Source organism: Eubalaena glacialis, chromosome 3 (genome assembly GCF_028564815.1).
Source record: "Eubalaena glacialis isolate mEubGla1 chromosome 3, mEubGla1.1.hap2.+ XY, whole genome shotgun sequence".
NCBI lineage: Eukaryota > Metazoa > Chordata > Mammalia > Artiodactyla > Balaenidae > Eubalaena > Eubalaena glacialis.
The window spans coordinates 147,369,739-147,388,277 of record NC_083718.1 but is presented as its reverse complement, the minus strand read 5'-3'; the positions used below and the strand labels follow the sequence as shown (position 1 = coordinate 147,388,277).

At 45.2% G+C, this 18,539-nt stretch overlaps 1 protein-coding gene across 1 annotated transcript in view; it reads right to left on the bottom strand.

The window, feature by feature from the left end:
* The window catches only part of PLPP3 (phospholipid phosphatase 3), an 86,148-nt gene that overhangs the window by 14,310 nt on the left and 53,299 nt on the right, over positions 1-18,539 (bottom strand). Inside the window, exons 3-5 of the mRNA XM_061184159.1 lie at positions 12,285-12,565; positions 11,822-11,879; positions 844-1,020 (exon numbers count right to left, since the gene is read on the bottom strand). Of these exons, the coding sequence (XP_061040142.1) occupies positions 844-1,020; positions 11,822-11,879; positions 12,285-12,565 (516 nt within the window). The remainder of the gene's footprint in view (positions 1-843; positions 1,021-11,821; positions 11,880-12,284; positions 12,566-18,539) is intronic.

Here is an 18,539-nt window from a genome sequence, read left to right as displayed (position 1 = left end):
CAGTCGTGTTTGCCGAATAAACCCCTCAAAATTTTAGCATGAAGTGTAATGTTGTACAGATTTAAAAAAAAAAAAAAAAGTTTCTCTTTTTGACTCTTAAAAACAAAAAACTTAGCAGGCAAAAAAAAGCAGAGATTCCTGAAGAGATAGAGCCTCAGAGGTGGAATGCCTCATCCCCCTTCACTGGGAGTCAGGGAGGAAGTACTGAAGGCGTAGGTCATTTGAGGCCAGTCAGAATGTGGTCCATCCCAAGGCCATTCTCTAGGAAGCTCTGTGACTTGATTGTACAAAGCCCTCAGGCTAGGAGAGGGCTTAGCCTTCATCAAACTCCCTCTTCCCCAGCCAACACCTAGTTTAGGGTCTGACCAAGTCCTGTAAAGGTCACAGTGGGAAGGGTAGATGTTTTCCAAGAAGCTGGGAAGTGCTTCTGAATAGTAAGTGATCACCAAAGCAGCATGTGAGCAACATATGAGTCAGAGACTTAGACTCTTGACATGTGACCTGAGGCAAGTTTCTTCCCCCCTTGAACCCTGACTGCCCTCATGGATAGAGTGAGTGAGTAGAATAATATCTAAGACCTCTTGCTATTGCAACTGTGAGCCCGAACCTTCCGTATTTCTGGAGAAAAGGAGTCACAGAATCTGTTGGATTAAAACTCCCAGGCTGGAAAGAAGCAGGAATTATCCTCATTTCACTGAAGGGCTCCTGGGGCAGGATGGCTCCTCAGACACCAAGCAGAGAAGAGGCCTGAGAGCTCCCTGGCTTTGGTCACTGAGCTGGAAACATTTAACAAGCAAGCCATCCAGGGCCCTGCTTGTGTGCTGAGGACAAGAGGCTACTTACTATGCAGCAGGCCACCAGGGCTCCTTGAGCAAACCCCGCCAGGACATCGCTGGGATGGTGCTTGTGGTCAGACACGCGGGACAGTCCTGTGTAAAAGGCCATCATGATCAGGGTGAACTGCAGGAGGGGCCGGAGCAGGCGGGCCCCTCGCCAAGTGAAGCGGGCCTGCAGGTACAGCTGGAGGGAGGAGACAAAACGAACAGACACTGAGTGGCCGCTCACCTGCATTCTAGCCCCAGGTTGACACACATGACATTCCCACACATGGAACCGTCTGGAAGAAAGAGCATTCAACTTGGACTTGACCTCAAGCCCATGTTTTTAAACCTTGAGCCTTAGTTCCTCTACTGAACACTAAGAAAAATGGAGCTTTTCTAGGGAGGTAAGCTAGAGAGAGACGAGGAAAAAAATTCATGAGAATGGCCTTAGCACGCTGCCTGGCATGTACTAGACCCTCCAGAAACTTGAGTTTCCTTTTATCATCTTCTTTTTTTTTTTTAATTAATTAATTAATTTATTTATTTATTTTTGGCTGTGTTGGGTCTTTGTTTCTGTGCGAGGGCTTTCTCCAGTTGCGGCGAGTGGGGGCCACTCTTCATTGCAGTGCGAGGGCCTCTCACTGTCGCGGCCTCTCGTTGCGGAGCACAGGCTCCAGACGCGCAGAGCTCAGTAGTTGTGGCTCACGGGCCCAGTTGCTCCGCAACATGTGGGATCTTCCCGGACCAGGGCTCGAACCCGTGTCCCCTGCATCGGCAGGCAGACTCTCAACCACTGCGCCACCAGGGAAGCCCTATCATCTTCTTGATTGAAACCAATTAAAGAATAGTAACCGGGGTTAGTAAAGGTTTCTTTTTTTACAATTGACGACAACTCATTCAATGCACATGTGTGTTTTCCTGGAGATTATGGCTATACAATCCCTACACTACCTGCCTCTCAGGAGTGTCATGGAAACACAAGCATGATGATGGGGGGGGAGGGTGGTTTATTATGATAGTCACAAGGGAATGCTTCTGCTTCAAAAGAAAGCAACTCTATCAAAGAACAAGCTTCTAAGTCACCACTTGGAACTAGGGATTTTGCATTAGAATATGAGGAAACACATAAACCAACCAGACAATGCCAGAGAGCTTTCAAAGAGAGGTTGACAGAGACTGGACTGGGGTGGGTAGAAGAGTAACCTGAAGAAAAATGGAAGAAAAAAACCAAAAAGCCGCTCTGGCCGAGGCAAAGAACTTGCAATGACGTCAACTGGGCATTGTCCCTTGGAGTTATCTTGCTGCAGTTTCCGTTCTAACCTCTGGGCACAGCAGACTTCTCAGGTTCCTGTGGGAACTTGGGAAATGAGGGGGAAGACGCAACGGGACGAGGGGAACTTCCGACTACAAATCAAAGCAAGGCACTGGGAGACCAGAGAGAGGGGAAGAGAGCAGAGGGGAGGGGCTGATGGCCCAAAGATAGACCCGGACAGTGGCAAGGGAGTGACTCTGCCCTTCCTGAGACAAATGGACACCTTCCTTTGGGTGGTCAGGAAAGACAAGCCAACAGCGAACCTGAGGAGACAGAAGAGTGGAAGATTCCAGAGTCACTCTTGCCCGCGTAGGAAGAAACTCTAGCACTGAAACCTCAACGACTTGGAAGACAATTGCAAAGAAACCCAGGCCTGGAAAACAGCAGGCAACTTTATAATCACTACGAAATTATATAAATGTATTGCTGGGAAATGTAAGAACAACAAATAAAAAATAATAAAGAGAATGCACTGATGATGTTGGCCACTAAACCAGTGATAAAAACCAATCGCTTTGCAAAAATAAAAAATACCCAGTTAAAAATCTAAGAGAAGAGATAAAATCATCATAATGGCCAAGATGATGATATAAATAATGATTAGCTTACCAAGAACTGCATAGAGCCTTTATGAAGCCAAGGACATAAAGGACAATTTGAATAGATGGCTAGGATTTTTATTTACAAGAACACCCATTTATAAGAACCCTCAATTTATAAACTCAAAAGTTAATATGTAAACTTAATCAGATTCCTAGGAACATGCTAAAAAGGTTTGGAGAAAAAACCTTAAAAAATTATTCTAAAATTGACCTAAAAGGCCAAACCTGTGGAACTAGCCAATAAATAAATAAATAAACACACACACACACACACACACACACACACACACACACACACACACACACACACACACATATATACACACACACACAAATAGCTCAATAAATAAGCCAGGCACTATGATAGGTGCTAAGGACACAGAAATGAGAAGTTATAATTCCTGCCCTACGAGCATACAGTTGGGGGAACATATGAAAACACGTAAGTGCATTTATGGGCTTTATAGAAACTATGAAAGAAGTTGGGGGGGCCAAGGTCAGTTACTAAGGGGAAGCTATACTTGACTTGAATCCTAAACATGAATAGGTATTTGCTAGGAGTTAAGGAGATGGTAGTGAGGGGGTGTGTATCCCAGGCAGAGCAAAGGCTTATAAGCCAGCAATCAGAGCTGCAGTGAAATTCTTGAAGTTCTGTAATAGCAGAAAAGGGTGTATGGGGCAGGGGGTGGGGGAGGGGGTGAAACACAGGGCTACAGAGGCAAGCACGGGCAGTTCATGAAGGGTAGTGGAGGTCAAACTAATGAACGTGGCCTTTATTTAGTAGGTCAGTCTTTCCCAAACCATACTCCATGGAATACTAAGGGTCTTTTTAAAAAAGACTGGTAAATACTACATCCTTATTTTCATCACTTACAAGACTTATTATTTTGACAGAGTATCTACCTAATGAATCACAATTGGGAAATGGTACTGCAAGCCATGGTGAAAAATGATTTTAAGCAAGGTACTCTGTACCAGAAAAAAATAATCTGCAGGTCAAAGGCTACTCCCTCATTTCTACTGAAATGAACCAACAAACAGCAGATTCTACAATCATGAATCAAAGAAATCTCTTCCTTTTTGAGAGTGAGAATGGGGATGATGTTGAGAACTCCAACTCAACCCAGTCTTTAGGACAATAGCAAGTTCAGGGAAGAAGGACTAGTCCATACGTAGTGTGACCACCATGGTCTGGCCTTCCTCCAGCCAGTCTTGGCAATGGACAGGGGTGGGGTGGGTAACTGAAAGGGCACAGGTTTTCACCAGAAAAACCTCATTGGGGAATTCCCTGGTGGTCCAGTGGTTAGGACTCCATGCTTCCACTGCTGAGGGTGTGGGTTGGATCCCTGGTCAGGGAACTAAGATCCCTCAAGCCGCGGGGTGCAGCCAAAAAAAAAAAAAAAGAAAAAGAAAAAGAAAAACCTCATTGAGCCTCAGTTTTCGCCCATGTAAAACAAGTGTAACAAGCACTGTCTTACAGGCTGTAGCACAGATTGGTGCTAAGTGCCTGGCACCACGTACCGCTCAAAAAACAGATGCTTTTATTCTCTAACCATGGTTTTTTTTCTCTTAATTTGGACCTAGTAACCTCCAGGTTTTCTCATTTCCCTCAATTTAAAAATCTGCAAGTCCTCAAAAAATGATTGTTCAAAATCCTCCATCTCTCCCTGCCCCCTCCATGTAGACTTTAGGTCACGGGCCCTGGAGATCAGGGTGGGACAGAGGAAGGGTGGGTTTCGCAACCGGACGAGGCACACATCTCCCCTTCCACTGACTCAAGATACTGAAGGCTGGAGCTTAATATAAGAAAAAAGCGAATACACGACAGGAACTCGAGGAGGGAGGAAGAGACTTGTCATCAGAATAGCTTCAGAAAGGGAGTGCTCAGGAATAAGAAAGAAGTGAGGGGCCACCTTGGGGGAAAGAATCCCTTTGGGAAGCAGTCAGGCATGGAATGAGTGGGCAGATGGAAGCTCGCTCCCCCAAATCCATCAGTAACTGACACATTTATTGAGAAATGTCTCAAGATCTCAGGGTGGATCCTGGTGTCTGTAGCTGGGGCACAGCAGTAGCAAAGTGAATTTTGGGGTGAGACAGCCCTGATTCCAGTCCCAGCTCTACCACTTACTAACTTCTCTAAGCCTCAGTCTCTTTCTCTGTGAAACAGGCAGGACATCTCCCTCTTAGGGTTGCCAGGATCAAATGAGACATCACAGGACCCTGCCTGGCATGAGACAGGGACTCAAGGCACTCTTCATAGAAATCGATGTCACCCTTTCGCTTTGATAGATGAGATTGACTCAATGACTCTGTTGATTTCACCAAAACAAGCGAATTACTAAAGAAAGCGATTGCACAATGACCTTTCACCCAAGGACTACTTTAGATTTGAAAAGTCAGCTGAGGGTAACAGGCTTTGAGGTTGATCAAAGGATCTGATAACACCCTCTGCCCCACCCCAATCTAAGTGCTGAATGGATTGGATTTTGCCAGTTGAAAGCCCAGTTCACAAGAGCCACTCACTCCAGGCCAGAGGCTCAGGCCTCACCACAATCAGTGAGTACATTCTGGAACACCCTGCTCCCTTGGAAACCTGACCTGGGGATACTATGTGGGTCAGGAGGCTCCATTCATTCCCACTCCACAGGGGCAGGTAACCCTTATTCAGGAGAGGGAGTCAAACCTTGTGGCCCCAAGGATGTAATGCCCTGTCCTAGACCAAATAGCAAGGAGCCTTTCCCAGAATCAAAACTCCTGCAGGGGCTTCAGCAAAGTCCCAGGCACCCTGAAAAGGGTGGTTAAGAAAGGCGTGAGCACAGCTGGACAAAACCAGAAAGCCTAAATCAGCTTGACCTCTCCTGGGCATCTGCAGCCCTGAGGTCCTGTCCTCTCTGTCTTTAATTCCCCACCTGGGTGAAGGTCTCTGGGTTCAGAGAATCCACTTCCTGTGCATCAGTGCGATGCCACAGAAAGTGCCTGACTTGCAAACAGAGCAACTGGATTTGAATCTTTTCTCTGCTACACACCAGCTGTCTGACCTTGGACAAGGCACTCTGCTTCTCTGGATTTCTGCTTTCCCATATGTAACATAAGGAGATTTGTTCACTTAAAAAAAAAATGTTGTGAGCATCATTCTGTTAAAAACTCCGTGAAAGACACAGACATGAATAAAATAAGTTCCTTCACAAAAAAAGAATATAATCTTTCAGTCCCTTTCTGGGACTAAGATTTTTCTTCCAGTTGCTAAAATAAAACTGCTGATTGTAGATACGGAGTTTACAATAGAAAGGTGTATGTCTGTCCCCCGCCCCGACCCCCGATGTATATGAAAGTCCTCGGCACACAAAACTCACTCCAGAAAGGGAGCTCTCTTCTTCCTGGTCTGAGCTTCAAAACTGGGATCCTGTGTAATTCCAACAAAACCTCCTTAGAAAGATCTGGCTGAGTTCAAGCCAGCTCGGGGCTGAACCAGCAAGTCAGACTGGGGTGAGTCTCACTGGTTCTTGCTAAGTCATTTGTGTTTCATTACACAATTTGCATACTGGTAAAACAGGTCTGTACTGTCCTCTGGCTTCATTTCCATTGCTCTTGGGAGCTCTCTGCTAAGAGTGAGAAGGAGGCTTTTGTCCTTCCTCTGTCCCTGCCCTCTTTCTTCCTGGAAGTCTGTCCAGATCGCTGACACCCACGGGAGAAACTTTCTCCCTTCTCCCATCTCCTCCATGGCTCAGGTTCACGTGCCTGGTGACTCTACGTGGTGCAGAACTGGGAAGTTATTCAACTACGTTCAGGACAAAGAGGAGTTTTTAGTTGACTTTTCTCCTCCTTTAGAAGGGAATCGGATCTTGTTTTCTGCCACTATCAGGGGGAGAAAAAGAAACTACCAGTTTGCTGAGCACTTAGACACCGAGCGAGGTGCTTTAAATTATATCCCCTGCAATTGCTACAACCATCCTGGTAGGCAGACACCATTGTGCCCATTTTACAGATGAAGAGAGCAAGGCCAAAAGAGGCCATGTCACCTGCTCAAGGTAACAATGGGCCATGATTTCCACTGAGTAAGATTTGCCTCTTTTAAGTCCATGCTCTAACCACAAAACCACCTGGCTTCCTTAGGGAATTAGTGCTTTGCATGTCGAGTACTGGTCTTTTGTATTGGACTTCTGTCTCTGGAGAAGCAATCTGAGGGGACTATACAGGCATCATGGACTAAAGGACAACCTGAATGGGACATATGGAACTTCAGGCTCCTCTAATTCACCTGTCACACACTTTTATAGCGCGCACGTCTCAAACACAGGTGTATAGCTTTTGTAAGAGTTAGAATAGAAGAGTCTCTGACCTGATCTTAAGCTCAGGAGAGCCTGTGAACTGACTCAGAGCAGAGTTAATAGTCCTTTCCTCTGGGCTCCAATCCCTCAGTCCACCCCTATCAGAGAACTTAGCCAACTGCTTTGCAACTATTTAAATATCTTTCAGGCTTTCCTCACAAAATGTGAGCTCTTTTGGTGTCCCCAGGTGCTCACACAAGGTCTGGCAGAGAACAGGTACTCAGAAACTGCTGGATGGATGGATGGATGAGGCAGACAGGAAGAAGAGGAAAAACATCTGGTGCTGTGGTTTATTCCCCCTTGGAAACAACAATCTTGTTCCCGGCAGGGGTTTCACCAGACACTCCCAGGATCTGTGGGCATGTCAGACCCCACTGCTCCAGGATTCTAAACATGTTGAACAAAAGCTCAATGACTAACAACCAGAGGCCAGAGAACATGGCTATCAGAGCACAGCCACTTCCCTGGTACCCAACAAACCCTCTGACACATCAACAGTTTTCACGGGCATCACAGTGAAGAGTCCAAAGGTAAACAGTTCAGCAAAGAGGCAGCAAAAGCCATGCCTACATCACACAGGCCCTTTGTGATCTATCAAGTCAGTGATGAGGAGATGAACAAAATTCTGATTGGAATGGAAAAGGAGCACAGCCTGGGAGTGTCAAAACACGCGGGACTCATCCATCCATCCATCCGTCCATCATCCATCCATCCATTCATTCGTTCATCAAACACTCATTGCATACTTAAGTATCAGACACTGTTTGGGGAAGTGAGAGACAGCAGTGAATCAAGAGACCAAAATCCTCTCCTTCATGAAGCTTATAATTTATCTGGTAGAGATACACAAAGAGTATGTCAGATGGTGAGAAATTGGGGGAAAAAATAAGGCTGCAAAGGGAGTTAGGGAGTATAGGAGGGGGCGTCCAGGGAAGGCTTCTCTGACAAAGTGTCCTGAGGAAGGGGAGGGGCGAGGTGCAGATTCCCAGGAGAGGAGCTCGGTAGTCCAAGAAAGGCCTCACTCAAACTTGCTGCTGCCTGATCTGAGCTGCAAAAGGAGGAGCTGGGGCTGAGGACCGCCAGGGTCTTCTCAGCTCTCAGAGCACCCTCCACGCCCTGCTTCCTCCCAGCCATCAAAGCCCTACTCAACTGAACACCTGCAGATCCCACATCACCGTCTTCCTTTCCACCTGTGCACGGGCAGTCCTTCCAACCCTCCCACCATCCCGTGACTACCCTAAGGGAAGCCTTCCCCGGCTTCGGCCCTCCACTCCGGCTTAGCTAGGGTGCCACAATTCTGAGCTTCCGTAATAACCTATACACCCCGGTCCCTCCTGTAGCATGGACCAGACTGTCGTTACTGTCCTGTTACCTGTTACCTGTTCCTCTAGACTGAACTCCCCAAGGGCCATGCCCATGCCTTGCCAATCGCTATATTCCCACCCCTGGCATGGGGCTTGGTGCATAATAGCCACTCACTAAATACATGCTGCATAATGAATGTTGAAAGCATAGGTGAGTTCCTTGAGGGCAGGGCCCAGGTCTGATTCATCTCGTAGCCCCAGGAGGCAGCAGCGTGCCTGGTACAACAGAGGTAACTCCAGGTGTGCTGTGTGAATTGGTGCCTGGCTCCTGTGTTGCCATTTTATCCAGACAGCCAGGTCATCCTCAGTCCCTGACCATAGAGGCGCGGGGCCAATCCAGATGTGGTCCCCTGGAGTTTAGACCAGGGCTCAAGGGTAGGCAGCACCGTTTATGTTTATATAGGCTGCGGGATTTCTCTGATTAGAATTTGCATTAATCTCTGACAAGCCTTAACCTCGTCCTTAAGCTTCCATGCCCGGAGATAATTTGGTGTTTGGAGCATGGTTTTTCCAAGCTATCCATTTTACAAATCAAAACCTAATATGGAGCGCCCTCCAAAGCCACGGGAGGCTCTAGATGGTGGCTGGTACTGAAAGGCCCGGTGAAGGGATGGCTGGTGCTTCTGGTCTGCCACTCTCTGCACTCCATGGGAATCTGGGCAAAATTGTCTCTGAGTGCTTCCCATCTTCTCTTTCAGCACATAGTCCAAACTGCTTTTAAACAGAACCACAGAGACTGAGAAATCAGAAGACACCTTCTAATTCCACTCTTACATTTGACGGATGGGGAAAGCAGGGCCTAGAGAAGAAAAGTGGCAACAACTCTGCAAAAACAGACACAATTGTCTCCCCTTTGACAGGTGAGGTTGGAAACCTAAGTAATCAACTTCCGGTTCCACAGCTAGTAACTGGCATGGCCAGAGTCACCCAGGTCTGCCCAACTCTAAAGGCAAACACTGTCAATGCCATGCCCAGCCGGTTCAAACGGGCTTTTCTCCCCAAGGCTCCAGAGAAGCTGCGGATCACAGGCTGCCTTCATAAAAGCCCATGGGGCTCTGTGGGAGGCCGAGTGCAGCTCCAGCACTTCCTGCAGCCCAATATAAAAGCCCTGTGGGAGGAGTCTAGGGGCTTCTCTGACGGACTGCAGGATTTCCCACTTCCCCAGACAGGAGGCAACGGTGTTCTTTAAACTTCCTTTAGAAAGCTTTGCAAATTGGACTTTCAAAGAGTTGAGATTTCTGTGTAATATCACATCAGAAGGAACCCTGGTGAAGGGCACTGTCCTCCTTACTTCTTAGCCCTTACCTTCAGAGGTTGTTTTAAGACAAGATAATCTTAGAGCTAAAAGGAGAGCCCTGTGTTTGCACGTTGTATATGTGGGTGTCTGTGAGTTGTGAATGTGTGTATGTTTGCAAGAGCTCTGAAGAGTGTGTGGTGTGTGCATGGGGGAGTGTGTGTAAAGATATGCTTCAGAGATGAAGGATGAAGGAGGCTCTCTTCTTTCTTCTTCTTTCCTCCCTCCCTCTCTCCCTCCCTTCCTTCCTTCCTTCCTGGAATATAAAGGCACTATAATTTTTTCCTCCCTCAAAGATGCAAATAAACATTCAATCACAATCTACTCCTCACCCATTACCCCCGCAGAGAGCTCTTGCTATAATCAGAGCTTCCAGGAGGTGATGGGCGCTGGGGGTAGGGGGGCATCTCATCCATTAAAGCAGATCTGAAGAAAGGCAGGTCACCTTCAAGCGACATTGAAATTAGGGTTGGAGCTTATATTCTGTAAGTTTATCCTGCAGAGGTTTGTTTGGCTTTATTTTTTGTCATGCAGCACAATGAAAAGAACATACAACGATGCTGGGGTCATAAGGACCAGCCTTCAAATACCTCTTAGATTCAGGTTTGTTTGTTTGTTTCAAACTGAAAACAGTGTAATCAAAACACATCTCACCAGGTTATTGAGAGAACTGAAAGGTATAGCATGAGTGTGACACAGTGTCTGGCACGTAGAAGGTACCAGAAACCTGTCAGCACTTTTACTTTACAAAACACTGAAATTATATTTTGTAAAATTGCTTCTAGCCCTGAGTAAAATATAAATGGAACAGGAAACAAAATATTGTTGCTAAATTGTCCTTCCTAAGAGCAAAGCAAAAACTAAAACAACAACAAAAAATGAAGAATGGTGGGAAGTGCTCTCCATGAATTTTTAAAATCCACATTTAATGTTTTAGAGGTTGGGGCCTACCTCTTAGCTCTGTATCCTAGGTAACAGGAAGCCTGGAGGCCTCCAGACTTGGAAAGGATTGGGGGAAAAAACAAAACAAAACAAAAAAACCTCTCTGCTGTTTTTCCAACTCCTAATTATGCTTTTCAAATAAGTTGAAATCAAAATGTTCTTTTTCCAAACAGCTTATGCTCCTCTGAGCTACATCTGACCTTTCAGCGCCTTCTCGCTCTAAACTCCATCAAAGCAGCCAAAAGCAGGAAGTGCTCTGGCACACGGACCTCATTCAAGGGGAAAGGAAAGGCAGTGGGACCATATTTAATTGACAAAGAGAAACAGACCAGCGGCTGTCTGTCTGTGTGGCAGCTGGAGGGGAGCAAGGCGCTTCACCTGCACCATCCCGGCATCTCCAGGAAGCATGGCATGGCCAGGCCAACAGGGGACCTCAGACCATGGCTCTACCACTATTTGAAGGTCCTCTAACACACTACTGATCCTCTCTGGGCCTTGGTCTCTGGATCTGAGCAATGGGGCCAAGGATTTCCTACTTCACTGTGCTATTATGAGGTCACATGTGCTCATGGATGCAGAAGGATTCTGTAAAACTCAAAATCACTCTGTAGTCACGTAATGATTTTTAAAGCCCTTCCATCAGTAGAGGGTGGGGGAGGAATGGCACGGAGAACATTACGAGGAATTCAAGCAGAAAGCACGGATCTGAGCGATAGTTCTGGTGTCTACATAAACTTTGGCAGTTTGCTTTAATTCTCTAAGACTTACTTAGTAATCCTTTCCCACAATAGAGATAATATTACTTATAACATAAGGCTTCTGAAAGGATCAACTGAGTTCATGGATTTTCAGAAAACGGTGCTTATTACCATAAAATGTTATACAAGTGTCTTTATCACTTAATCATTCCAAAATGGGTGCTCAATTCTTATCAAGCAGCCACAGTAAATATTATTTTTATTTGAAAAATGGGAAAAGTCTGGAAAGTGAAACAACTTCTGCTAACTCAGTGGCAGGGCTCAGAATAGAAGCTAATGCTTCTATCTAACCTCTTTTTCAAAGATTTCTCAGTGAAGTCTGTCCCTAACGATTCTGATGGCTCTTTGCACAGACAGGATTTAAGCTGGGGCTGGACTCCACTGGAATCAGAGTACTTACCACCAAATACAGCATGGTGTACATGGAGAAGGAGGCGTGGCCAGAGAAGAAGGACCTCCTGTAAGAGCAAGAGAGGGCAGTGTAAGGGCCGTATTCATATCCCCGATACACGTCTGTCCATCTTCCCTCCCTAGACTGTGACCCCGAGAGCAGCACTGCCTTGTTCATTTCTGCATCCTTGGTAGTGGATTGCCTGGAACCCAGCAGGCACCCATGAATGTGTGAATAAACGAAACAAAGAAAGAATGAATGAATGAATGGACTTAGCAATGCTCTATTGTAACTGTTTATTTACTATCTGTCTCAATCATCTGACTGTGAGTTCCTTAAGAATGTGGACTCTGCTTTACTCACCCATCTAAACCGGGGCCCAGCTCTGAACTTGGTACCCTACTAGGTAGGTGGTCACTGAACTGCCTACAGCAAAGGCATGGACACAGCGCCACGGGAGGTGGGGCCTCACCTGGCTTCCTGGACTTTGCTGTCGTCGCCTCTGCATTTGTAGTTTTGAATGTAGCCCTCGGAGCAGTTGATTTGACTGAAATCAGGGTTGCAGACGCTCAAGAAGTGAGGACGCAGGCGCCCTATGGAGACCTTGGCAATGTCTGTGAAGGACTGGCTGATGGCACAGCCAAAGAGGAAGCAGCCCACTTGCTTATAGAGGGCTGCCACATAGGGATTCTGAATCGTGGACCGGGACTTCTCCTTCAGGTAATAGATGCGGTAGAATTCCCCTGTGATGATCTGAAAGACAATGGATAGGGGGTTAGGCAGGATCAAGACCCATCAACGAAAGTGAGGCTGTAAAGGATATTTACTGACATAAGAGATACTCAGTACATAACTGCAAGTTATAATCTAGAAAATCCCAATCTTCTATTTAAGAAGTATACAGACATAAATATGCATAGGAGAGAAGATTAATGTGCTAACACAGTCATTTTTTCCTTTTTTTAAAAAGTTCTACATGGCCATATAGTACTTTTGTAACAAGAAAAATATGCAATCGAATATATTTATATGTAAATATATAATATACAAAAATACATAATATATAAAAATATATTATACACACACACGCATATATTTAAAAACAAAGAGAGAGACAAATAATGACTTAGCTATTGAAGAATCAAGGTCATGGTCTGAGGGCCTAAGCAAATTTCCGGATTCTGGGATTTGGGGTAAAGGATCACCAACAATGATCTAACTTTACACCGGGCCTCAGTCTGTGCCATGTTGAGCCACGGCCGAGGTTTCTGTGGGAAAGGGCGAATGGCCCCCAGACCCAGTCCTGGGTTTGAATCCAGGCTCTGCCACCTACCTGGCGTCCTTCCGAAATAACTTAAATCTCTGCAGAGTTACTGCCGGAAATATGGTAACATGGATGGGAAATGCCCTGGGTCATAGAAAGTGATTCTTTCATTTTACTCTTTAGAAGTAGCGCATGATGAAAAGAACACTGGCCTACCAACCAAGAAACTTTTATACAAGGCACTTCAGAGTTTGTGAATGCCCAAGGCCACCTTCATTGTCTCCTTCATCCTGAAGGGCAGTGAGCAAGTCTGGGTTTTCATACCCTTCCTCCATCCCACTGTGCCTACTCCTTAATGCTTAGGGGCGATTTATCACTACTTTAAAAAGAAAAAAAAAAAAAAAGGGCCACCAACTATTGATTACCTATTGCATACCAGTATTTATTTTTTATATACTTTATTTTATGAACTCCTCAGGACCACCAGGAGGTGGACTGAGGCTGGGGGAGGGAAAGCACCTTAACCAAAACTGTCGGGTTTCACATTAAGAATGGGGGGTGGGCAGCTGACTCAAACGCCTATGCTGCCTACACAGCTGAGGACCAATTCTGCGCTGGTGATGCACCACCACACAGCCCGCTGCCCTCGTCTTAACTCCACAGCACAGCCCTGGCCACTTCCTGGATGCAACCAGAGTCCAGGGACAGCGATGTTCAACTCACCACTCACCACAAAGTCCCCTTCACACTTCCTCACAGGGAAAGCTGATGAGCCACACTTGCCCTTTCAGGGAACAGAGAGCATGTTCGCGACCACAAGGGAAGCAACAGACTGACACATCCGGGCAGTCCTTCTCAAAGTGTCCCGTCATTCTTTTACAGCTGGGGAAGGCGTTGAGGCTAGGGATCTGACCCAAGTCCAAGTCTGGGGGGAGGATGGCCATGAAATGCCAGCTGGGCCCAGGGGCGAGCAGGTGCAGTCATGAGAGCAGCTTCCAGCACCGCTAACATTTATACAGTGATTCTGTGTTTATAAATACTTGATATTTCTAAGTGCTATCCTTTGGTTTCCTGGATCATATTGAGTTTCCTAGATCATATGACTCTATATTAGAGAGAGATGATCGAAGGCCAGTCCGGTCTGGCACCCTGGCTTAGCCATTCCCTGGGAGAACAGGGCGATCAGCTGAATGAACAGATGAATGAAAGGGAGCAGGACGGTGGTCCTCACAGTTGTTTTATTGCAAAATTGGAAATGTCCTCTAAACATTACTAAGAGTCCTTTGACAACATGCTGCAGAGATTAAAATCTGAGAAGCCTAGCCGGTCATAAATGAAAGGCTCCATTATATATGGAAGAAACTGAGGTCCAAATTTAACTCACATCTAAAGATTAGACCCAGGTGTTCTATCTCTCCACCCAGCATTCTTTCCTACCATTCATGGTCTAATTCCCTTTTTGAACCTGTTTATACTTTTACCCTATGTAACCTTACAGGCTAACACATTGCAGATGTTTGTTACCACCATCATGTTCTCTCTTTCTTATTCTTCTTTATTTATAAATCATGCCCACGTGACATTAGACATAGGGGGGAAAAGCACTAAACTAGGAGTCAAGGGGCCAGGGCTCGAGTCCCTACTCACTGAGTGACTTGGGATAAGTTAGTTTCTCCATTTGCAAAATAAGGCGCTAGACTCCGTGATTCATTCCTTCATAACTGCAATGACATTTATTCCCAGCTCTCCTGTGCCACCTCCACCAGTAGCCTCCCAACCAAACAAAGGTAATAAGCAGTAGCAGAGGAATGGTACTTCCTCGGAGATGACACCACAGGCAAGGAGCAGAACCAAAGCCCCATGAATGATCCCTGCCCTTGGATTGCTCCTGAGTTCCTTGAACCATCCACTGCCACAGATTAAGAAACTGTTTCTAAATTGGCATGGCCTGAGCGTGATTTCCTATCTGATGCTGAAAAAGAACATGTGGGTTCCCATTGCATATCAGCGTCTCTTACATCATTTTATTGATGAATCTCAGGGGAGTCACCTCTCTGCATCAGTCATCTTAGGGAGAAAGGGTTTGATTACACCTCAAGGACCGTTTTCAGCTCTAACATCCCTTCATTCTAAAACTTCAGTTTTCAGTGCCACAGTCTTGCAAATAGCAAGCTGCTAATTAAAATGCTTCCTCCTCTCATGGGAAGATAAAAAAGAGAATATTTGATGGCCCCTCAAATTCCCAATAACAACCCTAATAATATTAGCAATCTTTTATGGTTCTTTAGCAACTTACAGTTTCATTTAATCTGCAACCTGTGAAGACAATATACCCAGTTTACAGGTGGGAATACTAAGGCACTGAAAAATAGTGACTTATCTGAAGGATGTGAGGCTAGTAAGCTTACAGTGTTAAGAACAGAGCCCAGATATTCTGACTCTCAAGTTCAAAGACCCACAGAAGAAATACATCGAGATCATTTTATTATTTCTATTGTTATTAAAAACAATTTCCACTGTAGAATGGCAACTGCGTATTTTCGAGGACAGGACCAGGCTGAAGCCATTTAGCAGACACATGACTCCAGGACCACATGGCTTCTGGGGCAGCCCTGACAGATCTTGGAGTTAATGAGCAACAAATTATGTATTTTCTCCATCCCCTTGTACAGAAGGGTCGGGGAGTCGACAACACAGCCATAAATCATCATTATGAACCAGCCGGGTTTGGCTTCTTGTAATCCTAACCCTTAAAAGACCATTTAATGAAATTCGGGCTGCCCAAATACCTCACTTCTGCAGAAGAGGCGAGGGCTTAAATTGTTCTCCAACACGTTACACACGTAACTCTGGAGTTCCAGATTTACTGCTTTCGGACTTTATTCATTACTCACAATGTTTTTATTCCCGGGTAATAAAATAAGCTCTTCCCTCCCCCTCCCTCTCCCCCCTGCAAAGGCTCTGTCCCCACTCCCATACTCCGGCCCCTGGAGCCCTCATTTCTGCTTTAGTCAGCAAGGTTGTGATATGTAAATTTCACGGCTGAGAAAAATGCCTTCAATGTCGATCCCTTTCTGAAACAGCAAGCAACAGATTCTGGGGTTGATGGCAGGCTGCCAGCGAGCAGAGAAGAATTCTCCCCTACCTGCCTTTTAAAGCACTTGGCACGGAATCTGGAAACTAATAAAGTGGGAAAGCATTGCAATTAAGCTACGAGGGGAGAGAAAGGGATCAGTCAATCAGTCCTTGCCCGAGAATGGCCGCAGTCTGGAGGGAGGGAGTCTCCAACTCTCAGACAGCTCCTCTTCCTGTCTTTTCTGGTGTACAAGAGCTCAACTGGCCACATATTCACAAATATTGAACTGTTCCGGAGGGGAAATTTGGAAAAACATTAGGAGAGACATTTTGGAAAGAAGAGAGCACATGGTGGTGAAAGAAGCACTGACTTTGGAGCCAGAAAAACCTTGGTCTGAATCCCATCTCTTACCTTGGACCTAGATAAGTGACTTCACCTCTCTGGGCTTAGGTCTCCTTGTCTATGAAATAAGAGTAATATCTTGCCATGTACACACTACTATATTTAAAATAGGTAACCAACAAGGACCTACTGTACAGCACAGGGAACTCTGCTCAATATTCTGTAATAACCTAAATGGGAAAAGAATTTGAAAAAGAATAGATACATGTATATAAATAAATGAATCACTTTGCTGTACACCTAAAACTAACACAACATTGTTAATCAACTGTGCTCCAATATAAAATAAAAAAATTTTTTAAAAAAGCTCAAAAAAAAAAAAAAGAGTAATGTCTACCTGGCAGGATTGCCAGGGGATTCAAGAAGGTGGTATATCAAATGCCTAGCACCTAGCAGAAAAGCCATGCAAACACTGTTTTTTTTTTCTGCCCTTGGAAAAAGAGAAACAAAAAATTAACACAGGCATACCTCATTTTATTGTGCTTTGCAGATTTTGTGGGGTTTTTTTGGTTGTTTGTTTTGTTTTGTTTTGTTTTACAAACTGAAGGTTTGTGGCAGCCCTGCGTTAAGCAAGTCTATCGGCACCATTTTTCCAACAGCATTTGCTCAATTCATGTCTCTGTGTATTACGTTTTGGTGATACTCATAATATTTCCAATTTTTTCATTATTATTATATTTGTTATTGTGATCTGTGATCAGTGGTCCTTACTGTTACCATTGCAAAAAGCTTATGATTCCTGCAAGCCTCAGATGATTGTCAGCATTTTTTTAGCAATAAAGTGCTTTTTAATTCAGGCATATACATTGATTTTTAGACATAATACGATTGCACACTTAATAGACTACGGTTTAGTGTAAACATAACTTCTACATGCACTGGGGAAACAAAATTTCGTGTGACTTGCTTTGTTGCAATATTCGCTTTATTGCGATGATCTGCAACCGAACCTGCAATATCTCCAGGAAATGCCTGTACTTTTATACAAGTACATCTTTTCCAAGATAGTTCTAAGAGCTCCTTGGAAAGGAACATTCCACACTAAAGAATGTGGAAGTACCACCCCTCCAGGGTAGAACCAGAAAATATGGGTATGGAGATGTTGGTTTTGACCATTTTATCTAGGACGTCTTTTTCAGGGGAACAAAGCAGAAGGGAAGTCTAAATCCCAGGCAGTGAGGGCTATTTACAACAGTCCACTCTATAGATTTTCCCAAGAAAAGACTTTTGCACACAGTGTCCCAACAATCCGTCTTTCAGAGCCTGAGAACTCATCTTCCCCTGCTGAGTTCGAGGAACAAACTTCCCTATATTCTGATCTGCTTGAATGATAACATCTGCATAGCCTGTTATGGCTTACAAAACATTTCCCTATCCACTGTGTTATCTGCTTCTCACAACACCCTATGGATACTAAATTATTATCCATACTTTGTAAGTGAGTATGAGTAAGGCCAGAGAGGCCATTGAATCACCCTCAGGTACAAGGCAATGGGCAGGGGCAGGGCTGTCGCTGCAGCCTGGGCCTCCCGTGTTCTGTCCAATGGCGTCAAGCTAGCTTTCTCTTAGAAGCCCTAGCAGGTGGTGGCAGGATGGATGTCTCCAGGGAGATAGACGTTCCCTGAGCACCTGGGAAGGTCACGTAACCCTATCAGGCACCTGCACATCTAGATCCCTGCCAGCCACAGAGCACCAAGCTTCCCCTTCACATCTCAGCTCTGTGGATTAATGAACTTCTCTCAGCCCAGAAGAGATTCATTCATTCAACAATCATTAAATGATGGAGAATAATGGAGGATCCTTTTCTTCACATTATTTCTCAGTCCCAAGGGAAAGGAAAAATGTAACGTATCTGGGTCCTCCTTCTAAGGATGGAGATAAATGTTGCTGTGTTTTCTTTGGGCTGAATGCTCCATCTACTACAATGAAATGCAGTATCTTTAGTGACGAGAAATAACTGATGAGAAATTTTTTTTTTTTTTTTT